Raw genomic sequence first — 11,695 nt, 5'->3', positions numbered from 1 at the left:
TTGAGAACAATAAACAGGGATTGATGCACATACAGTATATTACAATAGGACAGTCCCAATGTTCCATTCAGACCTGAGCAATGGACGTCAGAATCAGTCCATTTCCTCTTAAACCTTTAGGGGAAATTCACTACCAAGTTGGACCACTTTTGTTCACAATATTTCAGTGAAAGTGTCTATTTCACCAACCCACCACATTTTTTTGGCCACTTTTGTGTTATTAACCTAATTTGTGGGAATACACCAATATTAAAATAACCTGATAATAATTTAACTTGTTATGGCTGATAACCGATAAATGGCAGATATTAAAATTTAAATTATTATTAAAAAGCATCACAACATTATAATGTACGGTATGAAAAATGGATAATTATTTTAATTTGGTAATTATATGATTTGGTAAAAACAGTGTTATTCAATTATCAGTGGGTTTAAAGATGAATTTTAAGTGAATGTTGGACGATTTTAAAAATACGGGAAACCAAACAACTGAACAAGCAAGAACAATTAAATATAACGGCCAATAACCGTTATAATACTGATATGCTCATTCCTGTTGATGTTCATATTTTTTAACAATTTGGGTGCTAAAACAACAAATAGTATGTGCAAAGAAAAGACACTAATAGTGGCTGCAGTTCATTCAGTGAATCCCCCCTCAATTTGAATTTAAATCTTCTCTCAGGATCTGTTCAGGGCTGCAATGGCTTTCAAATATTTGTTGTAATACCAGCATAACTAAACAGGACTTTAACAACCCTGTGCTGTGTACAGTACTTTACATTTTCCCATGAGGGTAGCTGACCTGTCATCGTTCTTAATGCGTGTGTGTTTGTGGGTAAAGTGCAGTCTATTGTGTGTGTGTGTGTGTGATGGTTTATTCCTCACTTCTCGTCCTCGTCACCCTCGCTCATGCTGCTGATGGAGGCCGAGGCGCCCTTCGGGGACGTGGGCGGTGAGGTTCTGGGCATGGCCCAGCGGGATGGAGGTGATGGAGAGCGTGATGGGGAATAGTCCCTCGGTGGGCTGTTGCTGGGTGAGCAGCGTGGAGAGAACGCCTGGATCATACGTCCACTACGTTCCTGAAGCATTTGCTTCTGGAAAAATGAAAAAAATCATATTCAAAAACAAACAAACGACTACATCTTTTCTTTTGTTTCGCGTTTTTCTTTTGTATCATTATATAGGTACATATATATATATATATATATATAGGTATATATTACCCATGTCCCATCTGGGCCAAAGAGCTCCAGGAAGTTCCCAATGAACTCTCGTGATTTCTCCTCCCACTTCTGGATAAGATCATGGCTCTTCTCCTCCACTCTATACACAAAGTGCTTGGACTTCTCCTCTACCGTCCGCACCTTCTCTTTCATCCTGTCCACCTGATTCTGCAGACGGTACTTCTTTTCCTGTCCAAAAAGAGTTAGTTCAGCAAGCATTTTTTTTAATGTCAGTGTTAAATGTTGTACAAAACATATTTTACTTTATGTATGACATTCTTCAAAGTAAATCAGGATTGTTTTAATGAAGAAAAATTTTTAATGATTTTATTTACATTATGCAACACATTTTTTTAATCTATTTTTTTTTCAAAACTACATTTGAAATTAAGTTAAGTTTGTACATACAGTGACTTAAATACATCACTTCTATGATGAGCATGTTTTATTCCTAAATTAATATATATATTTTTTTTAGTTCAGGTTGTAAAATGTCATGTGATGTGACCCAAAAAAGTTAATAATTGATGATATTTGCAAAAACAAAAATACATAAAATATTTATTATAAATTTTATATATATATATATATATATATATATATATATATATATATATATATATATATATATATATATATATATATATATATAAAATTAAATATATATAATTTTTTTTCTGAATAATAGTTAAGGAAGATATGTTTTATCAATTTGTTTCAGAGGCGAGTGTTATTTTAGTATCATTTATTTTCTTATCATTTTTGTTAATATTTTGAATATTATTGATTTTGGTCTTAATGTTTTTTGTGTGTTTATTTTTATTAGTTTTTTTAAAATATGTCTATATTTATCACATTTTAATTTTTAGCTATTTTAGTAATTTAAATGTAAAATGAGAAATGTGCTGACAAATAGCTAAAATAAGTTAAAAATACGTTTTTATTTTATTTTATGTTATTTCAGTTAATGTTTATTTTACTTCAAGTAATACATTTTTAATGGCTCTAGTTTTAGTTAAAGTGATAATAACCCTTTAGGTGAACAATTAATTTTATTTATAGAAAGAAAATGAAATTGAATTCAACATTTAAGTACATTTATGTTAGATCATGCCTCCACATCAGAAATCTCAGATCCAGCCCCAGACACCAGATCCTGTCAGAAAATATCCATTTGTCTGGTAACAGAACTACTAGTCAGCAAAATACACAGTTTGCATTTGAGGATCCTTCATTAAGTTCATTTACTTACATTAATATAACTGACGTTCAGTTCTTTAGCGGTGTAGCCCCTTTGCAAGTTGCGTCTAGCGTACACGTCATAGTCTCTCACTATCCGTGTGATCAGGTCAGACGTTGAGATCCCTTCTGTCCTTTTAGTGGGCACAAACATACCTGAGACACTCACACATGTTAGATCTGGTCTGAAACACAAACACACACATGCTCTTAAGCGAAGGCCACTTTTCCTTACCTGCCTCCTTAATATGCTGGTACACGTCCTCAGATCCAGCAGAGGAGTATGGGATGTCGTCATGCGCCACAAAGTCAATCTAGAGAACATGAACCAGAGGGTTAACCGCAGGGAATTATGGGTACGGTATTGTGCTATGATGTGACCAAATAACTGACCTTGTGTTTTTCTAAAAACTCTTGGGTCAGAGTCCAGGGCGCATCGCGCAAAACCTCATCAACGTAGCGGCAGTGTCTCAATGCCTCGTACCGCTCGTCTTCTGTCATTACGGTGAAGCCCTTGTACTTGTGAGTGAGTTCATCACTACATACTTAACACACACACATAGATAATTCATCAGTTTAGGACCACAGAGTTCATAATTCAACATCTTCTACAGAATATTGATAAGCCTGGATCAGTAAATGAAACATGTCTATACCTCCAACAATAAGGTAGGCGTTAGGGAAGAGATTCTTAGCCTGCATCAGGGCACGAGCGTGACCAGAATGAAAAAGATCGAAGATGCCATCTGCATAGATTCGCACCGGCCGGTCCACTGAGAAAGGAAAATTCATGACACTTTTAGAAATCATTTACAGATCTAATGAAGCTTTCTGAAAACACACACAAAAAAGTTGTTCACTTTATACCGTTGTTTATTTTTTTAAATGTATTTATTTTTGTTATTTCTGCCTTTATTGTGACAGGACAGTATTTAGACAGGAAGCGAAGTGGGAGAGAGAGAGGGGGGAAGGGATTGGGAAGGGTCCACGAGCCGGGACTCGGGATGCCCAAAGCACAATGGTTCTATATGTCGGCGTGCTACTCACGAGGCTACTGGCACCAGCAATAATTTACATTTTTAAGCAAAGATACATGAAACTGATCGAAAGCGACAGTAAAATAATTTATAACGTTACAAAAGATTTCTATTTCAAATAAATGTTCTTTTGATCCTTCATCAAAAAAGTCTGAAAAAATATCACAGGTTTCACAAAAATATTAAGTAGCACAACTGTTTTTCAGCATTAATAATAATAAGAAATATTTCTTGAAGACTAGGATCATGTAACACTGAAAACTAAAGTAATGATGCTGAAAGTACAGCTTTATCTTCACAGGAATAAATTACATTTTAAAATATATTAAAATAGAAAACAGTTATTTTAAATTGTAATAAAATTTCTCAATATTACTTTTACTGTATTTAGCCTCGGTGAGCATAAGAGACTAGAGGTTTGCATTCCCGCGGTTGCCGACCAGATTTTTTGTGCCGCGTGATTAAATTCCAGAATAAAACGCGGTAGTGGTCGGTAACTCTGGTGTAATTTGAATGGGAGCAGGCGGTCCAACAATATCCCGTTCCCGACATCCATTCAGAACAGCATATCTGTGCTTTATTCTTGACCACCGGTACAGCCTGCACTCGGACTGTTATGCACGCGCTGCACACATGCTTTCTGCGTCACACGTTTTATTTGCGGGGTCTGTGCACTGCATGTGCATTACGATGCTCAGAGCAGGCTGTACCAGTGGCAAATATACGGCCCTCAGACAGAACAGGCAGGTTGTCGATGAGTGACAGAGCAGAATAAGGATGGATCAAAGTGTGGATGCGCTGACCTTGAAGGACGTTCAACTCGGTTTTGTTTATGTTTTGCTTAGCCTATAATTTTAAATGACAGATGTCGTATTTATTTAATTTTCTCTGCGACACTTTTCCTACTGTGATGACAGACAAATGTCAAATGACTTTATTATTTTGACAAAACGAATAAAAATAGCTAATAGGCTATTTTTGTACAACCTACTTTTTTTTTCTCTCTGCGACACTTCCTATTGTGTTGTAAATGTTAAACGAATTGTATCCTGACAAGATGAATAAAAATACTAAAATTTTTGTAAAACATTTTTATTTTCTCTGATACTTTTTTTTCTTACTATGTTGCATAAAATATTAAACAAATTTTGTGTCTTAAGATAATTCATATAAATTCAAGTCAAAGTCAATAAATTCAAGACTCTTGATAAGACGAATTAAATAACACAATTTTGTGCAGACTACACTTTTATTTGTTAGCCTATCTCTCTTTCTTTCAGTAGCGAAAATTTAAATGTGAGATTCTGGAAACGAGATCTAAATTTAGCGGGAACGGTCGGGTCGGGAAGAAAATTATTCTAAGTGGACAGTGGGTAAACAAAGAGTGAATATGTAGCGGGAGCGATATATAACCTTGCGGGAGCGGGACTAAAAAAACAGTCCCGCGCAGAACTCTATAAGAGGCTTCTTTCAAGAATATTAAAAATTTTAGTCAAAATTCTGGCCAAGGCAGAGTAAAAGATGTGAATAGAGTGGGCAACACCATTACTTTTTTACTGTTCACTTTTTTAAATTCAAAAACTTAAAATTGTCCTTTTTTATGTCCTTGAAAGACATAAAAAAACATTCAACCTTTCTCCTTTTGTCTATTCTCCACTATAGCAGAGCTCAGTAATCATTGGCCAGCAGAACTCTGGTATGTGAGGAATGACACTAGCTATGTTTCCATCCACCTATTTTTATGACCTTTTTGGAATATTGGAATATACTGTATATCTAATTTAAAAAATGTATGCGCACAATTGTATAGGATAAACTTTTTATCCAATAAGAAAAAAAGTGCATAACCTACGATTGAAACACATTTACCGAATAAAATCCTCCATGCGTATCAAAAAATTAATGTGACCTTGCGCTATGGGACGGACTAACCAGCAGACCCTTAATCTAGTCTTGCTGGGTCTGGTCCCAGTGGTGGACTATTCTACAAGCACTGCAGTTTTCTCTGACACTGATATGGGATCAGTTTAAGTAGCTTAATTCATCAGTGTTTGATGGGGATTTGTGAAATGGGTCCAAATGACAAAAATGAACTTGCTTTTCACCAGAAAATAACTTTCAGATGTGTTCTTTTTTTTTTTTACACACGTACACTTACACAGTTGTTTTATCATGTGTTTTTGTTACTCTTTAGTAAATCAACTACTACAGATCTTGGACTTAAAAGTCTTGCTATGGATTGTGTCAATAATTATACCGTACAATTTTGTCTTAACATATTGGGCAAATATGTTTAAATATGATTATACTTATATAACAAAATGTATTAATTTCTGTTTTTTTTTTTTTTATGTCTTACTGACTCCGAAAATTTTGAATGGTTGGGTGTATGTGTGTATCCGGTAAGGTTCGATCCTGTTTATTTTATTGTGATTACATAAGTAATCAAGATATAATGAATGAAGTTACAAGCTTTAAAAAAAAAAAAGAAGTTAAGTTTAAGAGCTTAAGGTGCATATTTCTTAGTGTCTGGTAGTTTATGAAACAAGCATATTACATTTTTTAGGTTATAGCCTAACAGGAATGACCTTATTACAAAGGGAATATTTTAACTTGGTGTTCCATTCATTATAACTGAACAGAGAAAATACAGAAATACAGAAAATACAGACTAACCAGGCGTTCCACGTCGAGCTTGCTCTACAGACAGCTTCTCATGTGGAGCCCGACACTCACAGCTTGTCTCCGGGGTAAATATGGCTGGTTCTATAAGAGTCTGCAGAGAAGATTTAAGAATATATTGATTTGAGAAAAATTATGAGAAATAAATAGACATTGCAGCTTTCCAAATAAAATACAGTTTAAACAAGCCTAGATCCTGCTGACATGACATCCTATTTACCCTTCTCAAAAATGTTTTCCTTTTTGTAAGAATAGAGGTTATTATCAGACGTATTGATTTCAAGACAATCTGTGTAACAGCCTCTTTACAGCGGATATTGATTTGTCCAGTAGAGGGTTCTCTAATGTCACTGACTTAAGACAAATCATTCGTCCACAGCAGCACAGAGGGGGAGATAGATACAGACGTACATAACACGGATATTTCAATGTATTCAAACCTCCTCGTGGCTTATAGCACAACAGAGAACAATAGGCCTGCGGACACTGTGACAACACATGCTTCTGAATTAGCATTTCAATTGATTGTAGAGTAGCAGGGATATTTTAGTTTGTGCATATTTCAGGGAGTTTATAATGAAAAGTTTACAAGTGCAAAAATAGATCCACTCATATCCTAAATGGGGGAGAATGGGGTTTGTTATCAAAGAATTTACTATATAGAAAGAATATTTAAAATAGGAAATATTATCTAGTTAAAAACATTGTTCACTTCAAGTCTGTATATATTATAATACAACAGCCGATACATGTGCATATATAATATATACTAAATTCATAAAACATCAAAAATAGAAAAGGTACAAAAATAGCAAACATACAACAATATCAAACCATTGAATTTTATTGTGGCCAACAGCTAAACTTTATTCTTATTTAAAGGGTTTTTGCTTTTTTTGTCCACTTCAAATGGATATTATATTATATATGAGTTTTTGCTTAATTTAAAGAGAAAATTAATTCATGAAACAACAAAAATGGAAAAGGTAACAATATCAGACAGACAAAAACATGCTTTTATTGTGTCATTTACATATACCTGTATGAACATAATCTTCCTTAACACACAAAAAAATATATTTTTGAATAATGTTGGCAACCACCAGTTGCTGGTAGCCATTGACTTCCATAGTATATATTTTTTCTCCATACTATGGAAGTCAATGGCTACCAGCAACTGTCTGATTACCAACATTCCTCAAAATATCTTCTTTTGTGTTGAACAGAAGAAAGAAACTCATAAAGGTTTGGAACGCGAGTAAACGATGACAGAATTTTCATTTTTTGGGAGAACTGTCCCTTTAAAACCTTAGTTACTTAAATCATCCTTGTAGCATCTTCCTAGTGTGACAACTACTGTAGCCCCGATCTATTTTAGTAAACGTGGGCAGAGGCACCAGATGTGTTTAAATGAATTCTGGGCAAACACATTACAGAAATGTTACAGATATAATTTCTGTGTTAACATTCCCGTGACCTTTGGGACCTTTGAGACAATAGTGACCATCTGTCTGTTCAGGAAATGCCCAGTTAGAGCGTATTCCTGCTGTTCAACAGGAAACAGACTCAGCTGGTACATATGCATTTACATATCCAATGCCATGTAGGTGTGATATCTGATTACTCATTGGAGGAAAAATCTCCATGGAGCAATGCATGATTCATTCCCATAGCAACGGAGACAGTGTTTTGAAGGATGCTGGAGACCTTTCCCAGAATTCTGTACAAGGTGAGAAGGAGGAGCAACATCATAGAAGGGCAACCTGCTGATAAATGCAATCTGGATGGTGTCTGTGACTGTAACATTAGCTCAGCACCATCCCACCACAGCGCTGACTCTCGCAATTAAAAACAACATCTGGCAGACTCAGAGGATTAAAAGCAGCATTATATCATGGCATTAGAACAAACACCCAGATAGTCAGTGCAAAACAGCTCACTTTAACACTCACTTTTTCACTCGGCCAGCAGCACAAAAGACAAAAACCGATAAACACAGACTGAAAACAAAGAGAAAGTGATCCAACCTCTCCTCAGCGTTTCACAGATGCCCTCGACGACAACAAAACATATATCTCACCGTTCGTGGCAGTGGACAGGTATGTTCCAGCTCCTCCATGATTTCTGGAGGGTCCAACCCAAACAGGATGTGCCTCCACCTGTACCTGACTCAGCATCAGCCTGGAGACGCTTTTCTAGCCGTTAGCCGAGCCGCGGTCAGGGATGCTCTACTCCAGCTAGGGTCTAGTTCCCGCCCACGCGCCTCTCTCATCCTCTCCTGGCAGGACCCGCCCCTCCTCAGCTCCCCTCACGGTGAATCCGGCTCCTCCCTATGCCCACACACACACAGGACCTCAACGATCGCACAACAACAACAAGGAAGAGAGCCTGTTGATGAGGGCACTGGCACGTCTGGGGAGGACCAATCAGCAAACATGCTCTCCTTTCTCATTTACATACCAGAGTGTGATTGGCTGAGCAGGCTATAGCACCATCACTGTGAACCCCGCTGCTGAGCATCTCTGATTGTTCTTCATCTTCCTTCATCATTGTGGTGCATCACAAAGGCTTGCTGAAAAAGACAACAATACCGTTTTTAAATTTGGACAGTAACATAAAATTGAAGTGATACTTATTTATCAACCTAAACATTTAGATATGACAATGAAGCATAAACTCTAAGGCAGTTTCTTTAAACAAGAAGATCTTTTTAAACTTTACTATGGTTTTGTATTGAGACTCACTATGCCTCTGCAAATAGTGGATAGTAACGTTCATTCACATCAAGGATGTTTAGTAGGGTTTAAATCCCACTTGATATGTTCACAAATTTATTAGGTAAAATGTTATATTCCTTCTCATGCCAAATAAAAACAACCAGGTTACACATTAAAAAAGAGGTTTTTATTTCATGTGATATTTTTGATATGTATTGGAATGATTTTGTTTGCTATACTGAACTGCTAGAAATTAAGTTTCAAACCAGTTTTAACCATAGGTTAAACCATTTTAAGCTATACAAAGCAAGTACCTTAGCTAATATGAATGATATATATATTTGTTCATATTTTTATATGCAAGTTTATATTTATATATATATATATGTATACATACATTTAATTTGATATAGTTATAACACATTACAAACAATATCCAATTAATATATTACTTAATATTTAAAATAATCTAAATACATATATGATAATATAATTAATATTTATAAGTTTAGTGAAGTTTTGAAAACATTCACTATTTACTACTTGAATTTGATCAGTTTAGCGAAGATCACAATTTTATATGCTGATTCGCAATTATTATTATTATTTATTTATTTTCAAAAAAGACAAATGTCATCAACATTTTTAATTTATATATAGTTTTGCATTTTTAGGGAGGAGTGTTGAAAAGGAGGAAGGGAGGAATGCTGAAAACGGTTCATATTTTTAGCTACACATTTAATTTAATTTATAATACATTACAAACAATTTCCAATTAATATATTACTTTAAAATAGAAAAAAATATAAATACATTTATAATAATATAATTAACATTCATTAATTGAACATCAATTACGTCATCTGATAAATATTACTACAGTTCTCTGCTGCTTATATTATATTACATTACATTTATGTTCATTATATATTATAATGTTTGGGGGTTTTTTGTTTTGTTTTTGCACTGGGATCTATTTTGGGTTTCGAAAATATTTTGAGAACATTTCAGTTGTTATACACTTGGTGGCGCCATTGTTTCAATTTTAGTGCGTTTGAACATGGCACCAAGTGGTTATTTAACAAAATTACAAGATGCTACCGAATCAAATAAGCGTTGTAAATTAGATATAATAAATTTAGAAGCATGTTAGAAGCATATGTGATATTTGTTAATATTTTCCCATACAGCTTCCATCCATTTACTCTCTGCTGTCAGCCCATTGGCTAACAAAGTTAACAAAATGAATAATTTTGATTTAAATGATCTTATATTAGATGATAATGTTTCATAACAAGCAGAGAGATGAAGAGAATGACACACACACACACACACACACACACACACACACACACACAAAAAAAACTTTCCTTTGACTGCCATTTCCCTGAACCATATCTCCTGTTGCTTTCATTCAGTACTCATACAGCACAGGCAATTATTTCAGTCACAAGACAGAACAGAAGTGCTTTGAAGAGCAACCCCCACCCTCAGAGAGGAACAGTGTGGTCCAGGAGAGCTGGCGAGAGATTTGATATCCTCTTATGTGTTTCATGTGAGCTCCTCTCCTCATCAGCATGAAGACCATGTCTCTCTTTCCTCTTAGACTCGGGGTATGTACTTTTGACTGCTATATCCCTGGAGACTCTGAGTGCAACAGTACAGAGAATAGCATTTCCATCAGTGTGGCCGTAGTTAATAGATTCTCCTCTGACGGCTTGTGAAGCAGCTGTGCTCCAGCTCAGAAAGGTTATCAATCCTGTTTCATAATCAAATGGAGAATAAACAGGAAGATCATTTACAAAGAGAAGAGACTCTCACAAGGCGTTGAGAGAGTATGTAAAAAAAGATGAAGAAGAAATCTAATTTTTGAGGCAATTGCAATGGGACATAAGTGTGCTGAATCAAGGTTAAGGATATTCTTGAATACTGAGATTCTCCTGAGTATTGTTTGCCGTAATCTGCTTAAATGACATTCATTTCATTCTGGTCTCAGACATTTAAAAACAAACTAATTAATGTTTCATTTAGACATGCAAAATAATACACTGCAAGGAAAATGCATGCTCATATATTTTCTAATTAATCTAAATGTTAATTAGCATGGTAGCATTCTTCCTTAATGAGAAAGTTAGTTCAAGACACATTTTAGGAATATTGCAGGCTAAATACAAGTTTTAAAAGCATAGCTTACTCAAATGAAAAATCCTTTTTTATTCTTACGCATAAACATACGTAGGCTATTAAGTTATTTTTTTATTCATAATTGAATTACAGTGCTCTTTCCACAGGTTACATCGTTCCGTCAATAGGTGGCGAAAAGTGAATCATTGAATCAGTCACGAAACCGATTCATTCAACTATTTTCGGCGGCGCAGCAAAAAGTGATGAAGCAACTGTCGACATTGTATCTAAAATGTAAGTTGCTCAATGTCAAACACTTGAACTGTTTCATTTAGAAATATCACACTCACCTCTGGCAGGAGGTTGTAAGTTGCGCCGACTTCGAGTGTCAGTCGTGGCGTTCGTGACACGCAGAAAAAATTACAAATTTTCAAGTTATTTTAAGTGGGTTGGTAGGCATGGCAGCCAGATCACAGTGTTCCTGCACCGCTTTCGACGGCTCTCCTCACTCACTAGCTGTACGCAAAACATGTTGAAATTAGGGGTGTGCGACATTGACAAAAAAAATATATCTGGATATTTTATGGGATTTTATCGATAACGATAATTAGACGATATTTTGCTGAGTGTGTTATTGTGCTGGTTCCTTAAGGACTGCCGAAGACAG

The 11,695-nt window shown here is 35.3% G+C and overlaps 1 protein-coding gene across 2 annotated transcripts; it reads right to left on the bottom strand.

Annotated features, from left to right (window-relative positions):
* Positions 1–365: 365 nt before the first annotated feature.
* On the bottom strand, positions 366–8,468 carry LOC107590340 (choline-phosphate cytidylyltransferase B-like). 2 transcript variants are annotated; one of them, XM_016279045.1, is made up of 8 exons: positions 8,268–8,468; positions 6,182–6,281; positions 3,125–3,241; positions 2,862–3,013; positions 2,704–2,782; positions 2,482–2,624; positions 1,230–1,418; positions 366–1,100 (listed from the first exon to the last, which is right to left on the bottom strand). In XM_016279045.1, the coding sequence occupies exons 1-8, from the start codon at positions 8,304–8,306 to the stop codon at positions 888–890; spliced, it is 1,032 nt and encodes a 343-aa protein (XP_016134531.1). In that variant the 5' UTR covers positions 8,307–8,468; the 3' UTR covers positions 366–887. The 2 variants fall into 2 exon arrangements, with proteins under 2 accessions (XP_016134531.1, XP_016134532.1); XM_016279046.1 differs by having other exon boundaries at positions 2,482–2,597.
* Between the last annotated feature and the right edge of the window lie 3,227 nt (positions 8,469–11,695).

Source organism: Sinocyclocheilus grahami, unplaced genomic scaffold (genome assembly GCF_001515645.1).
Source record: "Sinocyclocheilus grahami isolate Dianchi unplaced genomic scaffold, SAMN03320097.WGS_v1.1 scaffold126.1, whole genome shotgun sequence".
In the NCBI taxonomy this organism is placed as follows: domain Eukaryota; kingdom Metazoa; phylum Chordata; class Actinopteri; order Cypriniformes; family Cyprinidae; genus Sinocyclocheilus; species Sinocyclocheilus grahami.
This window is presented reverse-complemented; position numbering and strand designations above follow the sequence as displayed.